The sequence below is a fragment of the Ptychodera flava genome, chromosome 12 (genome assembly GCF_041260155.1).
Source record: "Ptychodera flava strain L36383 chromosome 12, AS_Pfla_20210202, whole genome shotgun sequence".
Taxonomy (NCBI): Eukaryota; Metazoa; Hemichordata; class Enteropneusta; family Ptychoderidae; genus Ptychodera; species Ptychodera flava.
The window spans coordinates 23,227,697-23,245,518 of NC_091939.1; the positions used below are offsets into that span (position 1 = coordinate 23,227,697).

Below are 17,822 nucleotides of genomic sequence, written 5' to 3' on the forward strand. Positions count from 1 at the left end.
ATAAATTCCGAGTGCAACCATATAGACAGTAGAGAAACTACCGTCTATGATGCAACAGAGGCCAACAGCCTGCATTGTTTACACTAACTAGGCCAGGTGCAGCTCTGCACCATGTTAAAACAACTCCCTCCACTGGCTTCAACACGAAAGTGTGCATTTCTGCTCTATTTTTTCAAAATATTCATTCCCCTGGCAATTTTACCTTAAATCGATTTGTAGGATAGAACTTTTTTTGGTCAAAACCCCCCCACCCCCAAACTAAAAGAATTTAGTTTTTTATCCTTCATTGAACTTTTGACGTCGCCCCTTACCTCTGCCGTCGTTCAACTTGTTATTTTTTTTTAAACAGAAGTAGCACAACTTTTTTGACACTGGTGGCGCTACAGGTAGTGCTAAGAATCTGTCGTCGGCGGCGCTATTTAGCATTCCGTAGTCTCTGTCAAGCAGGAGAAAGCTGTTCCAACCATGTATAAAGCCAAAATTTTAATTCTCGGCCCTTGTGAGGTAGGTACAAACCTGTATAGATCTTAGGGCGAAATGTAGACACTGTACAATTTGTAGTGAAACAATCGCGAGAAATAGCTACGATACTAATGTGTTATTTGGCGTTGACAAATTAGGAAGCGTCAAAATGGCTGCCTCCACATTTTGTTTACATGTGCTTAGAAACTGTCGTTCAGACAGTATTCACGCAAGTATTCCGTGTCTACCTTCAGTATTTATGTTTTCCAATTTCTCCTTGTTGAAAAGCGTGTATAATGACCGTCTGAGACGCCAATTTACGTTAAGGGTATCAGCCTTACATTGTTTTCGCATTCAAAACGTGATGTTTTCATTTTCAGAGTGGAAAAACGACCATCAGTAATTTCCTAGCTGATGCCACCGAAACGTCAGGAGGAGAATATCATCCGACGCAAGGAGTTAGGTAAGAAGCAGTATTTGAACAATCGGTTTATTTATATGGCTGATAAGTTATTTATCATGACCAGTGTTAATGCTATGTCTTCGATGAACGACACTGAGGTAGTACTATGTGTAGTAATGCCTATATTAGTTTGCTTGTGGGCCCACCTTTCCTCACCAAAAATCTCTGGGAAAAGTTTTGGGCTACAGAACTGCGGCAAGATATTAATATAGGACTGTATATACTCACATGTTAAATCAAGGTTATATTTTTTACCATTACAGAATATTGGAATTTGAGAGTAATGGCTTGAATGTGAATAACAGGAGTGTTAACGCTGAAGTGGAATTGTGGGATTGCAGTGGAAATCAAAAGTAAGTGAGAAAAGCCACTTTGACTGATAAAAAAAAATGGAAGTAAAACACAGTGAGTCTTTGTGTCACCAATTACAAAAAAGTTCATGAAGAAACTTCAGATATAACCATCAAATCAGATAGCTCTATTTGAAATGTGTAATCTCTGTGCTGTTTGTGTGCATCCGTTTTACCTCCCTTCACAAAAATCATGGTACCAGTTAATTATCTGCCATGGTAGCTGAGATAAGACACTGACAATACCATGTGTGTGGTGCTCTAGTGTCCTTTTATGTTCAGCTTAGGAACTATTGATCTGTGATGAAACGTATTGAAGAGCCTCACAGCCAGCACTGCCTTGATTGTATCTTATGTCTTCTTTCCGCTTGATACAGATTTGAAACATGTTGGCCAGCCTTCATGAAAGACACCAATGGTGTCGTGTTCATTTACAACCAAGATCAGTCCGGCCATGAAAAACAACTGGAGATGCTGTGAGTACAAATTTTTGAATGGTCACTTTTTGGCCACTTGTAGTGGTACACTTCCAGAGTATATATATTACACTGATTTGTATTGAAGTGTTGGCAATACAGGAAATAAACATACTGTTTAGATTGAGGAGTTGCCAACACATATCCTGCTAACTGTTTAGAATGCATCATTGGCAGGCGTGAATCGTGCGGATCTGGTGGCATTGGTTTTGACTATGTCTGACCTTCCAGACAATGTTTCAACTTTCGCAGAGTTGATTTCTTTGTGATCAACTGGTATCATTGCTAGGAGATAGTTACATCTGACAGTGTTGGCAACATCCTCAATTTAGATGCTGTGTCTAGTTCCTGTATTGCCAACAGTTCAGCGCAAACCACTGTAAGGAAGATAGTTCTCTTTTCTGATTCCCTCAGTGATTAAGATAAAATCACCTTGTGGTTGAGTTATTTGGAACTTCAAATGTGGCATTTTATTATGTCATTGAGTGACAGAAAGATGCCCGTAGAACAGAAAAAGTGTAGGAAAATTCATGTATATTATTTTCAAGAACTCCATGTAGGTAAAATAATAAAAGGGAATGGATTTCGAATGGATTTCAGAATCAAGATTACTGCATTTATGTTCAGTAGTTGATTGTAAGGGCCAGTAGCTGTATGAACTTTTGATGATTTTACTTTTGATGATTTTCACCCAATTTTTCTTTGTAACGTCAACCACAGTTTCTTGTTCCTCTCCCCAGTACATGTTGATGTACACCATATTCAGGTTGTCAACTCAGCCTTTACATGTGTAGACTGCGTTGTTATTGTTGACGAGTGAATTCTGGTCTAGGCTAAAATTCGAATGTAACCATCAGCCATGCATTTTACCTAGTGACAACCTAATTGGCATTCCAAAATGCTTTGGGGAGTAGAAAAAGAACTTGCAATTTACAAGAAAACAAAAATAGTGAAAAACAATCATCACGAGTTACAGCCGGTGGCCCTTAAAATCTTTGAAAATCATTTAAACGGCTTGTTTCAATCTCTACGGCAGTATGATGGTATCTACAGACAAACTGCTGTGTTGTTATGCATAATACCAGACAACAATTTCTGAAAGTTATACACAAACACCGATTATTCTCAACCTTTAACAGGACTAAAATTTTCAGTACTGACAAAATCTCTGTGAATAAAATACATGCGTTTAAGTGTTGTAGATTTTTTGCTATGTACTGAAGCTTCACTACATTGACATTGCCGGCACTTGAACTTTTACTCATGTGGAATGTATTGTTCAGAGAAGTAATATGGACAACTCTATTGTGGTATGTTTTTGCTTCGGGTACGTTCTCTCCAGTGTGAAAATGCAACAAGAACTCATTTTCTGTATAATTCACTTTGCTCCTTTTTCCCCAGACACATGACTTTTGCAGTGGGCCAGGGACTGAGAGACTCACAGTGCATCATATGCTGTCACCAGAAGCCCTCAACATCAACACAGAACAGAGTGCAGATACCCAACGCAATGACCAAGATACACAGATCAACACCAACCTGGAAGAAGACGCGGAAGGCGCCAGGAGAGATTTTTCCAACTATCTATCGCGGCTTTTCACCCAGATCTCCGAAAGGCGAGAGCAGGAGGAGCTCAGCATCATTAACTAAACACTTTTTACTTTTGCACCACCTTTTTGCAATTCTATGTTTTTTTCCGTTTATAATTCTTTGGCTGCTATTATCAATGAGTTGGTATTACCAGAGTGACATTCCAACCTTTTTTATGATTTCTCAACTCCTTCAGTGGAGATAGGCTAGTGTTGATGTTTCACTGAGTCAGGTCTGGACTAGTACATGTAATATATAAAATTTCCTGCATCAAATTGAACACCTTATTTTTCATTTGTTTTTGGAATTGATCATGTGTAAATATATGTTGTATAGTTGAACTCTAATGTTGTATGGTTTATACTTGAAATGAGAAATGGTCTACCAAAAAGACATGTCAGGTATGTGATGTATATGATGGTGTATCAATGCGGACTGAACTCCCTGAGATACTGAGATGATAACATTGGTATTATGTGTCCATTGGTAATCAAATGAGTGTGTGTAATTATGTTTGTTGAGTGTATGTATGGATATGTTTGTGTGTGTGTGTGTGTGTGTGTGTGTGTATGTGTGACTGTGTGTTACTACGTGTGTTACTATGGGTGTGCGACTGTGTGTCACTATGCGTGTTACTATGGGTATGTGTGTCATAGTGCAGGTATGTGGTAGTATGATTGAAGGTTGGCTTTAAATACTGTGAAAATTGATTAACGGCAACTATGGTACATCACACCATGTAATAGATGTATTGAGTGTTTGATTCTCTTGTTTACTACAGCCCTTCAAACAATAATATCAAAACAATGAAAGACATAACAGGTAATTTCACAAAATATCAATGATTTAAGTCCGTGTGAGAGCTTTAATACTGTAGCACAAGAACAAAGTAAATCATAATATGCCTGTTTGGTGGCGCCCACACCATTTCATGTTGCTGTGAACTGTTAATCATGTGCTAAAAGAACACGCCATCGATCACCTGGAGTTCCTCAACATGTTCAACGCTGCATTTTTCTCATCATGCATAATAAAACCAAGTTTTTATGAAATTAAATCCTAAAATGACTGTACAGTCAATATTTTTCAGCTGTTTTAAAGTCAACAGGTGACAGTTGAATACCGTATGGATCACCTTCAAAACTAATACTGACAAAATACTCTACTTACAATGTTTCTCTGTTTTACATGAAAATGGCAAACAAATCTGTCTATGAAGTAAATCGGTAACTCCTTCATAATTGAAGATGTTTTTTAAAAACTTGATTGCTCTACTTGGAGCAGTTGTGGAGCTAGTCCATTTTTGTTTTCTGGATTTTCTACCAGTCTGGTCAAAATATGTTGTGGCAAAAATTTGGAGCACTTGTTTTTACAACTTTTTTTATGAAGACATTGAACAAAACAAGTTCTACTACTTGTGGAAATTGATGTTAGTTTTGTGGTAAAAGGCTCTGCAAGCATCCATGAATGTCAAGTTAATACTCAAACACACGTATAATGAATACAAGACACTCGCCACATCACAAATCACACACAAATCAAAAACCATCACGGCAGAGTTCGATTCCTACATTTATGCAGACACATTTTATTATGATTCTTGGTTTGTTTGTTGTTGTCCATCAAAGATCCAACTATATTTACAATTATACAAAGCAGTCTAAGTGATTGTTTGATAAGAGTGAAAGTACACAACATCAGAGGGCAGGTTTTGTATTTCGGGAAACCTACCCTCACCCCAAACTACCCCCCCCTCCCTAAAACAACAATAAAACCTACAAGTTCATTTTTGAGAACATGTAACATGAACTACATCATGATGAATACACAGGCCGCCATGTCACTATCGACAAAATTACACAACCACTTTTACACCTCAAAAATCGTAGCAAAAATTACAACGCATACATGTATTGTATCTCACACTGTACAAACTTTGTAATATACAGGACAAAATTTTCTTTCTCAAAACTCACAAAATAATAATTAATATGGCACAAAATATTCCACTATAAGAATTTTCAAATCAATTAAAAAACTCCAGTTACACACTACTACGGTATCTGCAAAGGAGTTCATAGTAAAAAAGATGTCCAATATTTATCACTAGAGGGCGATATCACCAGCATCTTGGTTGTTCTGCAACTTTGCTGGTTGTGTGCTACTTATTGTTCAGTTGGTACAAATATTCATATAAAAATAATCATAATACATAAGTTGATTGGTCATCTGTTGAGGAGATTAAAATTATCAACATCCCTTGAAACGTCACCAATATAACATTGTGAAAACTCTGAGACACCCCGACATTGATTGAAGTACAACTACACGTTTCTTCCGCCACCTCTGTCCCCTCCCTAGTATATCATATTGCAAATGGCGAACTCCAGGTACATTGCAGATTTGAGAGGCTCTTCATGGAAAAGGGGAGGGGCAGTCTATGTGGAGGGGGGGGGAACTCATGTGGTCACCAGGTTTAATCTTTACCGAGCAAACCTGTAAACAAACCTATTAAACCTCTGTTAAATCGTATTTACTTGTCACACCTAGACACTCAACCTATCACTTTGATCTGTGGGCTTCTCCTATCCACACTGAAATTGGTATTTTCACAGCAACTCTCTCAAAATCCAACCCTCCTCTAATGAAAGTATGCCATCTCTTTAATGTAACCACATACATACACTCATGTAAAATATTCTTCCAAAACCGTACAAGCTCTTGTCCCACATAGACACAGCCAAGACCCCTTATACAATGCTGGACTCCTTCCCATGGATATGGCAAACCTTGCCGATACAATACTTATGTCAGATGGAAGGATTGACAACGCAAAGCGGTTGCTACACCATTGGCCTGTAAGTACTTTGTCCCATGATTTTGAATCCAATAATTCTTTGAAAAAATATTGACTTGACAAGGTTTTGATGAAATACAATTTGTCAAAATACTGCCTCTGGTAGTCAAAATGTGAATTGTTGTCTAGTCTGTACCTTTATGAAATTCTCTACAGATGTTGATACAATATGTTGTGATTAGAAATATATTCACAGCCAGTTGTTGAGATCAAACCAAAATGGCTGCCACTGTACTACCTCACCTAACGAGGGCAGTATATACAATGTCCTTGGGTGTTCAATGGACCACAAATATAAATACCTATCTAGAATTTGAGACACTAAGATTCAGGTAGGATGTATGGCTTTGGGGGGATTCTAGTTTGGGGGAGGGTGGGTTTCTAGTGATGAGGTGCTACGATGTACAAAAGTTTGTGATTGGTTGTTCAAATTGGCCAAAGTTTACGTAAAACTGAGCAGGATTCCTCCCAACATAAACTTGTCAAAACTCTACAATTCATAGTATGAAGAAAGCTGATTTAAAAAACGGTCATGTTTTCTATTCCCAATACAGTGACATGCTTCATCAAAAGGACAACTCCTTGGAGCCTTGGGGGGAAAGTAATTTCAACAAAGGCACATCAACTGAGTAAATTCTCACCAAAACACGAATCATATACATATGTAAATAATCGATTACAAATAAATTAATTACAAATCTTACAAAATATCACTATGTATTTGTGAAAGAAAAAAAAAGACAATCGTTAACTGGTTTAAAAAAATCTTACAAACTTTTACTGGCTTTAAGATTCAAAAACTGAACAAAAAATAAAACCTGATTAAAATACACTTCATCTCCAAATCGAGAGTTTTTGCAGCACAAAGCTTTGTTAGACAGAGTAACGATAATTTGTGTCATCTTCACAGCCTGTGACCAACATCTCTTCAAAAATTAACATGGCTTTCTTTTGTATTCATTTTTTTCCCTTATGTAATGTTTCTGTGTGTAATGATACTTATTGCACAATAAAATGAATTCAGAAATGTGTTATTTTTTACAACAGTGTTTCTTTTCCACAAGCAGATAAATTGTCAAATTGATGTGTATAATAAGAAAAGCAAAATTTCATAGTACCGTTGAATCAAGCTCACACAATGTGGCATTCACTGTTCTGTCGGCGTCTGATGTTATCATCAGTGCTGGTGGCAGGAGTGAAAAGTAGTGGGCACAGAAAGCATTTTGCATAAATAAGCAGTAACTTAGGGAGTTATCGTGGTTATCAGCAGTAACTGAGGGGGTCAATATGGTTTTCAGTAGTAACATAGGGAGTCATAATGGTTCTCAAAAACCCTTAAGTTCGTACATGAGAGTTTGTTTCCACTACTCTTCACTGTGCGTCACTAAAACTTCTTTAAAACAACCCTCTGTGTTCCAAGTTGGGGAGATGCCGACCAAACCAAGCCGGGCAAACCAGACAAAGAGTAAATGCAGCCACTTTGACCGCCAACTCAAGAGCTCATAGCTTGAAGATAATTGAGTAAGTCTTTTCACGTTACATTTGTCATCACATTTTCCATTCTTACAAAATTGTCCTTCCCTGCTCCAATGTCTGTATTTTCATTTAAAACTGTCGACCATCTGGCATAAACAATGTTTTATCAGCACCATGACCTCTTACAGCATTCTTGGAATCTAAACATTATTATCTTGGCACAGGTAAGAATGGTGTTAGTGCCAAACAAATGTAAAACAACCAAAAAAAATTAAAAGTAGTGGTGTCTTTTCAGAACTATCTCCCATTGTAAATGTTCAGTAAACATACAATAAAGTAATACAACTGTGCATTAGTAAACAAAAACGTTCTATTTCCTACAATATTGGTGATAGTTTTGTACATTTGTTCTTTATTTGACCCACGAAATGGCTGCAGTGAAAATGATCGCTTTTTTCTCACAAGACTCCCTTTGCTCATAGCATCATTTTCAGGTCTAGTTTATGAAAAGAGATATCTATCAGAAGGCTAAGATGTAACCTAACCCTTTTGACACAATGGTTTGGCCCAATACCATTGTTGTCAAAGGTGGTTATGGACCTGTGCACAGGGAACTGGGGTGGACAAGTTAGATGTGCCCAGTAGGTTTACACCCAAGAACCAACAAACGTGTTGAGAACAACAAAAGGGTACCCATTGTACGTGTTCTGACAAGCATTGTTTTTCAAGTTCGATGGTGATTTACTGAACATTAAATTGTTCAACTATCTACTTAAAAATATGGCATTAAGAAATTTGTTACAAAAGTGAAAAGAGAATTTACAAAAATCCATGAACTTTGCAAATGACAAGATGGCAATCACCTTTGTAAATTTGCTTTTGATCAGAGGACAAAATTATTTTCACAAATTTAATTTCCTTTTTTTGTCTATAGCAACCTTGTATTGTTCGTCTTCTTCATAAAATACATGTGCACTATGTTAATTGAAAGTCATTTGGGTCAGTTGGCAAGATTTTTTCAAACTGATTCTGGAGTTCTGTCCCTCTGCACTGGGAACAGACTTTGTAGCAAATGGCAGAAATTCTCAAAGTGATTATAGCTTTTCATAAAATTTGGACTGGGCGTTAGTCAATGGTAGATATCAGCAAAAAATTGGAGTGCTATCATTCAGGTAATGCCTTTTTCTCCATACAGTGTAATACAACCCCCCCCCCCCCCCCATTGCACTGTTTCTAATATCTGCGAATAAAAAATTACGCACCCAGTATCTAAAATTTTGGAAGACGAAACTGGGACTATATCAAATACAGGTATAATACCCAGAATCCATTTGGTTGCAGTTGGTCACAAATGGTCCCTAAAAATCTCAAAGTTGACAAGCGCTACTGTAATGATAACTTTTGGACCTTGTAAGACATCTGGGTGAGTATTGGGGAGGGGAGAGAAAGTATCTCAATGTTGATGGGTTTTTTAATGGGTGTTGGATAGCTACATATGGGCTTACTGGGGTAAGTACCTAACTTGGAGAGTTTTGAAAGACGTTGCCAGATACTAATGGGTTTGGATTGGGGGCATAGGAAAATTGAGACTTTTAATAGGCATTTAATGGGTTTATATGGGTGGCAACAGGTGAACATGTCTATGATTAAGAGGTTTTGTGATGGGTATACACGGGTTGCAATGGGTGGAGGCATCTCAAATGAGAGCTGATGGGTATACACGGGTTGCAATGGGTGGAGGCATCTCAAATGATAGCTTAGATGGGTATATGATGGGTACATATGGATGGGCACAGATCGATGTCCCTTAATGGAGAGAACTCTGTTGGGTGTGACAACCAATCTGAGGGCATACTGGGAAATAAATTGAGAAAAGGGAATAAAAAGGAGATTGATTTCAAAGACTGGGTAAAATCATGGGTTTATATTGGAGACAGACGAACCTACTGGGATGTTGTGAACAGTTTGGGGTATATTTAAAAGCGTGATGGGATCCCGTATAGAATTGTCAAACTACCGACAGACTTATACAATTTTTCTTTAACAGCTGCACACGTGAGGCAATGCATTGTTCACAACTGACAACTCAGCTTGGGGTAAATACCATGTACTGATGGTAGTAGACGGAAAGCTTGTCCAAGTTTACACTTATCCCTGTCAGGCTAGCTTCCCGATACCACGCATTGACAATTGGAAGTGATGTCGGGCTGGTGTGTTCTGAAGAAAACGATGACTTGCACATGGCTGGATACCACCACACTTGCGCTGATATTTATGTCTCATGACCATTACACCTCAGTCGACAAAATGTGAATTACAAATCTTACGTCGCGTACATAAAATCTTCGGCCGCACACAATCAAAGTAAACCTGGGCCGTTCTAGGCTGGAATATCCAGGACATATCCGGATATGTATAAATATATATATCATGTTTAATGCATTTGCAAACCTCCACATTCCACAGTTTAAGTTGGGTTGCAAAACGTGAAAATCAAAGTTTGATTTGTTCCCATTGACACACAGCCACCGACGACTTCCACAATTCACGAAGAAAAAAACAACAAAACATGTTGTTCAATTGCCAATGATGACTGGGCTAGCCCTGCGACAGCCTCCCTACTGAATTCTGCATACCCTCTTGAAATCGTTTTCAAATTCATCGTCTATGCTGCTCGTGTCGGGCTCTTTGTCGCCCATGTCCGGCAGAAACTGGTGATAGTCTAAACCTTGCCGCTCGTAGAACAGCATGTAGGCGTTGTCGGTGTCGATTACGTCCTCTTTGATTTCCTGGAATGAAAACATGACAAATCCAAGATTACACCTTGCAATAGGTGTTAAAGATTACATATTTTGACAAAGTGTTCTATAAGATAGGATGACAGTAATGGTACTTACTAATGCCACATGACTCTCTTGAACTTTTTCACCAAAAATTTCAGTTGTGATGCCAGATAAAAACATGTGCGAAAAATTTCAGTCTCTTGCTCATGAATGCACACAAATTTTTTTTCAGTTGAGTGGTCTGTATATGCAAGTCTGTATTGTTTTACAGGAACAAAAGATTCTCACTGCCTTGACATAGCCTACTTGTGAATTTTGCATTTTTGCAACAGTACAATTTCTGTTGAAAGAAATTCATGTCCAAAACGAAGAGATAAAGGCATCATTTCTTTTCCTTCACAGTATTTTCAGCCGTGTACGACGAAAGTTTGAGTGGACGAATCACTCCCACCACACTGCATTTACAGTTCACGGATGAGTTCCACGAAAGTGTTCAAGCAAACTTCTGATACAGCAAAAACCTTCACTCTTCCAATACATATGACAGCTGTGGAACAGCTCAAAACATCCTACATAAACAATAGGATCGTTCCATTGTAAGAACAACACAGGGGTGTTAGCCATACAGAATCGCTTACCTTGCAAGTACTGTCATTGTAGACGTACCACTTTTTGTTAGGGTTGACAGCGTAGGCAACATAATGACCCCCACCTAGTATACCAGTGTGACACTAAGAAACAACAAAGAACAGACAAACATGTCAATAAAGGTCATCTCAGGTCAATGGAAAATACATTTGCCTTGCAATCAATTCTAGTAAGATTCTATTTCTATTTTCATTTAGATGACAACAATATATACATGTACTACATACAACTGATGACGCTTAAGTGAACATGGTACCATTTGTGTTGTTCAGTGCATGTAAGTTGTTCACGTCAGTGAGTGAAAACCTGATTTCAGATTTCAAAACCTTGAAACCTATCAACTCTGTGCAGCAAGGGTACCAGATTCACTGTTGGAAGATGGCACGATGGAGACTCGGTAAGGCCAGAATAATGGATTCACTGTCGGAGGGTGATGTGTTCTAGACCTTAGCATTGTGTTTTAGCCTTGAGCAAGGCACTTTACTTTGCTCCTCATTGTTGAAATGGGTAAAGGACACTGGGTACCTCACCCTGTAATTGGGCGTGCATCTGTTGGATGATGGATCGAATGAATAAAAATAATCGAGGTGTCGAAGATTTTGGTACAGGTGGAACATTTGGAATAGCCTGTGCGTAAACTTACCGAGAGGGAAAACAAATTGTACAGTGGCTTATCAAGATCTTCCATATCAACTCCAACTGACTTGTCTGATAGAGTTGAAGTCTCGTCTGGAAGGGAATGACCCTTACTAGCAGTACTGGAACTGTCCTTCCTATCAAGATTAATTGCATCAGTGCTAATGGTACTGCCATTGTCGGTGTTTGCCTCACTTGAGGAATGGCTATTGCTGCTCGCCACGCTGACGCTCCTGTCCCCTCCCGTCACACTCTCTGAGGTTTCTTTCTTTCCGGGAAGCGGGCTGACTGAATTGTGTTTCCTGATTGGTAGGGGGCTGATTGAGTTCTTCCGTTTCCGTTTGGTTTTGGGCGAGTCCTTTCCCAGTTTGCCGGCTTTCAGGCTGTCAGTACTGCTCTTCCTGCTGCTGTCCGGAGTCACCTGGAGAATTTCGGAGTTCGCGTCGATCGCGTTCAGTGGGTCTAGGCTGTTCCCGTTGCTGGTGACCCCCTGGACAACGACGCCATTGGCCGTCTTCTCCTTAACTGAGTTAGTACACACCATGTGTGTTGGCGGATGTAGTGATGTGCTTGCATTGGATGCCAGGAATCTCGAGGGGTCAAACTGCTTCTTTGGAAATTTGACTATTTTCTGCGATTTCACCCACCGCCCATTCACATACTGGAATCTCTTCATGTGAACAATCTATGAAAATGACATGAAATAATTTTTGATGTGAGAATCGATTCACACATGGTGAAATACTGAACCTGAAAATTCAGATTACAAACATTGACTTACCGGGTATTCTCACTACTATATATCTACAGCTTGAACTAATTGAGAATCAACAAAACGTTTTCAATTTCATCCTTTCAATCAATAACCTTTTCACCACCATAGTTTGGCCCAAACCCATTGTTATCAATAGTGACTTTGGACCTGTTCACAGGGAAATGGGGGTGAATAGGTTACGTAGAATGCACCTACAGTTTACAGGGAAAAAAGCTTCCTAATTTTTGCCTGGAATTTTTGACAAATCATTTCTGATATGAACCCAGGTTTGAGGGATGAACAAAGCATGGATGGAAATTTACTCTCTCAATTTTTTTTAGGGTGTGAAGTTGTGAAACTAATTGTTACTTTAGGTCAATCTTGACGGGTGTATAGCATGCTACCTGGGTATGCCTACCAATACTGGACACCCACTACCACAACTATTCTAGCAGTGGTTCAAGACGACGCTATACTTACTGTCACTTTCTAATCATTCCTTGGACTGGTAATTAACTTTATATACCATGAATGACACTGATTACTGGACCCTTGCTTTGACGTCTTTTTTGACAAAGCCAATAAGATCACTTACCAAGATGGGCGGTAGTCTCCACAGAGCTAGTTTCTTTGTAGCTTGTCTGTGCTCCTTACATTTGGAACAGTACCAGAGTTCATCTTCCCCGAGCTCTTCTTCCTTTGTAAATGCTTGTAGACACGTATCCAAGTCTATGGGTTCAGTCTGTAACCTTCGACTTTCCTCTACACTTTCATGGTCCTCAACAACCTAATATTGATGAAATATAAATGAGGGAAAGTGAACATATATAAATATTCATAATTCAAAAAAATATTCGTAGTATAATACATGAAAGAAGTTTGTTGCATCCATGATAGTCCATGAGCCAGATAGGTTATTGGTACCATTTGGGTGGGCAAATTCCACCATACATTTTCTGAACGCCCAAAATCTGAACTTTCTGAAAATTTTTGGTGGACAGGTCGCAGAAGTAGCTTTCTGTCTCAAAAGTTGTTGTCATGGCAACAATACTTACAATCTTAAAAGCTAAGAATTTTAGATAAAACTGATTTTCTAGGGAACGGTAAAAGATATTTACGTGATTTCAAGACAGACACTGGTACCTCACATCATGGCCTTTCAATTGACCCCATGACCTTGAACATTCTGGGTCAAGGTCAATAGGTCATGCCCATAACATCTCAGAATTTCGATTAAATAGAGCATTTTTCATAAATACTTTTCTGCTACATTAACATAAAATATGATAGAAACTCAAAAACTTGTTCAGACATAGCCACAGATATGTGCTCTTTGCAAATTAGTATGTTATGTATCAGGGATGTTGTTGGTAGTGAGAAATTACCAAGGCAACCATCAGTGTGTTTTCAGTTATACATGTACTCTATGAGCCAGGCCCCAATTATTGTCAATTGGTACTATTTGGGGCAAGCAGAGGGCAATCTCACACTTAATATATTTTTGAAAGTTGAAACTCTGAATTTGCTGAAAAGTTTTGGTAGCTTAGTAATGGGTGAAAACCGTTGCCATAGAAACAAACATCTGAATTATTTAGCAAGTACAATTGTATACAAAAGTGAATATCCTGCTTTATGAAAATGTTCATTCCAAAATTGATAACATAAATAGGATATGTTACACATTCTAACTTTCACTTAAGATGTGACCACAAAGTCAAGGTCAGGCGTACATGACCAAATGAGGTCAAAGTTCAAAACATGGAAAGTTTACATTTCAGGTCTCTTTTGTTGCGCACTTTTTGACATTTTCAAGCAAGGTGCACTCTTGTCAGCAAAGATGCACTCTTGTCTTTGATAAACGATACATGTGGCTTCTACCGGTATTAAATTTGACCACATTGTCTGATGCTCTTTTCAAACCAAGGTCAAGGTCAATGAAAGAACAAGGTTAAAAGTAGAATAAAATGGTGATTTCTATGGTGTTACGTATATGTTTTTACACGGAGTATTTTATGGTACCAGTTTGTATTAAACATCATAATTATCAATGATAACAATATCAACAAGCTTATATTTAGCTAAGAGCCAACAGCTATTAGCTATAGCTATACGTATTGGCCAATAATGTATATCTTCAGAATTTTCATACTACTGTAAACAAACATGTGTCATTTTAATGTTTTTTCGAACGTTTACGTAAATGCAAAATCATTAGTGACATGACATCTGAACTTTAACGTGACAATTTGAACAACGTACTGAGCCCCAGTACTTATACCTTTATATGCGTGGCCCGCACCTGATCTAACAAAGAAATAGACCAGTCAGAAATAAGTTTTTAATGCTGCTGGACATCAGCCGTAAATATATCAATGATAGATAACAAAATGAAATGTGTCTGATAAAGCTAATAATAAAACTACTGTTTCGCGCTTGATCAAAAGTAAATAGCACTAAATAAAACAAACATATTAACGTTCATCGTTAAATTACTAATTACAAATGACCAACGACCAATGTTATGTTGACTTTCTATGATCCTCTACGTTTTCCCTGGCATGCGTTTTATCAAAATACAGCACCGGTAATTCTTACGTACATTAGTCAACCACCACTCACACACTATAAAGCATTTCATAAGAAAGTAGTAATATCTAGGTAACAATCTTTACATTGATCCTCATTATTATTTTCTTCTCCATCATCATCATCATCATCATCATCCATCATCATCATCATCAGTAACTAGCTGTTCTTCAAACTCAACAGTATTTCCATATGTCAGGAGATTATATATACCGGAGTATACCTTATTCCGTTTACCAGACATTGACATGGCGGAAATTTGCACTATTTTGAACATTAATACATGCCTCAAACTCCTACATGCCTCAAACTCCTACAACCCTGGTATGCCCCTTATCGATTTGATTGACAAACAATGGTCTTCAATAACCCAACCATGCCCTTCATGAAAATTTAGTATATACGGATGACTAGCAAGGCTTCCTTTCCAGACAGCAGTCTGATAGTTTGCACGCAAAGCATGCATGTAAAGGCAATCCTCACAAGGTGGTAGTATATGACGTACTGATTTATGTAAAAAGGTGAAAATTGCCCAAAATCACATTTTTTCATGCCACACCACCTTAAAGAGGTCATCAGACGTCTAAACGGTATTCTGGTGCTGTGAGGTAATAGCAGCAGAATACCGTATAGGCGTCGGCGTACCCTACATCTGATTTTAATCAGATTCATCAGACAACCCGTTGCTTCCCCAGTTGCGCCAGTGGTTTTCGGATTGATGTATTTCCTATAATTACATGTATAGGGCTCCTTGGGTACTTAACGCGGATTACTAAAAAGGACGCTCATCATGAAAATCGACGCCGAACAAGTAAGACAAGGGAATGCTTCTGAAAATGTATCAAGAGAAAATTATCAAATTTAAGCGATCTAGATCTGCGTGCGTATGCTACTCAGCTGTAGAAAGTCTTACTTTTGAAATTGGCGAAGGTTTAGACATTTAATATCTAATTTTACAGAACCAGCGGACAATGTAACCAGGGCAGCCTGTTGCTGACTGCATATCACGCATTATATCATCGATATCTAGACATCAACTGTCAACCAAACGCTTGAACAAACTAACTGCGCATCGACGTAATGTTTTTCAGATATTATCACATTTCCGGTAACGTTGTATTAGATTGTCGCTTTGGGTAAATTTTGATGGGGGCAGCTAGCTGGCAGGGTACGTGTACCCATTCCGGACAAGTGGTACCAAAAGTATTTCGTGGTTCAAGATTACCCCATTGCTTTTGTCATTTTTTGATATATCCCTTGGACCTGGTAAATTTCTTAGTTACCTTGAATGATAATGATTATTGGACCTGTTTTGATGTCTGTTGTTTAATAAATTAAAAATAAACGTTCAGAAACACTTCATCTCCTAACGGAAGCCTGAGTGGTAAATGGACAGGCTACACAATTTTTTCTGTTACCTAAAATGTGGCCAGATGTCATGCCCTGCTGTCAAAAGTCAGTGGAAAACTCTGAACAATAATAGTTCTGTTATTCAGATTCTGGAAAAAAATCCTAGCGTTAGTAATGTGCCCAAAAATAAAGACAGCTAGGGTGTTTTTTTACTATTGTCCTGGGACATATACTATTTTGAGATGAGAAATAATGCCTGTCCATACATTTTAAAGAACAAAAAAAGAAAACTTCGGCGTACTTTTTAAAGAAAACTTGGCAGAAATGTAAAACGACATATATAGCGAAGGAAGGAAATATTTTCTTCTTGGGCGAATCTTCGTCAGAACATATTCGACGGGTTTGGAAATGACGTGAATGGCTCCAGCGGAATCAGATTCACTGACAGCTGAACGATAACGACCTAACGTCATGTGGACGGCAATGAACGACTCTGGACATTTACGACAATACAATCAAATTTCATTTTCCAAATATTTTGTTGCACGGTATCAGCTCTTTCCTTGATCAATTTTCTTTCCTTGACCAATTTTCATTTATGTGGGGAAAAATTACTGAACTCTACAAGTATCTCCATCACAGCGCTGTATCTGAACGGAACTCAATCTTGTCACTTGTTTACGCCCCTGGCTGTCCTCCAATCTCACAAGATGTGTTCATATTAGCCATTATATCGAATATTTGTCGAATATTATAACAACGAAGCATAAGCTACGACAAATTTTCCATCTGCTGTCGCGAATCACGACAAGGTAATGTTGGTACAGGTATGCCAGCTATCAAACACAAGCTCAGACTGTGCATTTAGTAAAATCAAGGGTTTTTGTAGCAGACCCAGGCAAGCCTATGTGAGCCTGAGCTGGCCTGTGGCGAGCCTGTGGCCTGCCTGAGGCTTGCCTTTTGTTGCGTTAGTTCTGTCGGGTACTGTATAGCAGCTGAGGTGGCAGTGTTCTTCTGCTGCTACAATACCCCTAGACGTTATATCATCATCCTTTCTACAGCATTTTCCCAAAGACTTATGTTTGGCCTCAAGTCTACTGCTTGATGTAGGGGTTCTCGTGTTTAGCCCCTTTATTACATATTTTGTTTTTTCACAAATTATACATCTTTTTCTGATAGACTCCAGTATTTACATTTGTAGCATCCCTTTGTGACACCCTAGACTCAGATTGCAGTTAATAGTAGATTGAACTGAATTTTCACATTCAAGTCTTCTAAGTGTTTTCTTGTGGAAACACTTTTTCTCCGCAGTCTACATTATACAATATGTAATACAGTTTCAAATTTGCAAAGTTTGGTTGCTTTGAACAAACCTTTCCAAAAGTTGAGTT

The 17,822-nt window shown here is 38.4% G+C and overlaps 2 protein-coding genes across 4 annotated transcripts in view; one reads left to right on the forward strand and one right to left on the reverse strand.

Moving 5' to 3' along the window:
* Nucleotides 1-380: 380 nt before the first annotated feature.
* On the forward strand, nucleotides 381-3,621 carry LOC139145433 (intraflagellar transport protein 22 homolog). Its single transcript, XM_070716614.1, is given in 6 exon segments — nucleotides 381-504; nucleotides 843-925; nucleotides 1,189-1,278; nucleotides 1,653-1,751; nucleotides 3,153-3,268; nucleotides 3,271-3,621. Coding segments are annotated over 6 exon segments (558 nt in total). The 5' UTR covers nucleotides 381-465; the 3' UTR covers nucleotides 3,402-3,621.
* A 3,551-nt stretch (nucleotides 3,622-7,172) lies between these two features.
* LOC139145435 (ubiquitin carboxyl-terminal hydrolase 32-like) overlaps nucleotides 7,173-17,822 on the reverse strand; it is an 84,077-nt gene continuing 73,427 nt past the window's right edge. For all 3 annotated transcript variants that reach the window (XM_070716619.1, XM_070716617.1, XM_070716618.1), the window contains exons 27-30: nucleotides 13,091-13,282; nucleotides 11,749-12,426; nucleotides 11,096-11,188; nucleotides 7,173-10,463 (exon numbers count right to left, since the gene is read on the reverse strand). In XM_070716619.1, coding sequence (XP_070572720.1) covers nucleotides 10,293-10,463; nucleotides 11,096-11,188; nucleotides 11,749-12,426; nucleotides 13,091-13,282 — 1,134 coding nt within the window. In that variant the 3' untranslated portion in view covers nucleotides 7,173-10,292. The remainder of the gene's footprint in view (nucleotides 10,464-11,095; nucleotides 11,189-11,748; nucleotides 12,427-13,090; nucleotides 13,283-17,822) is intronic.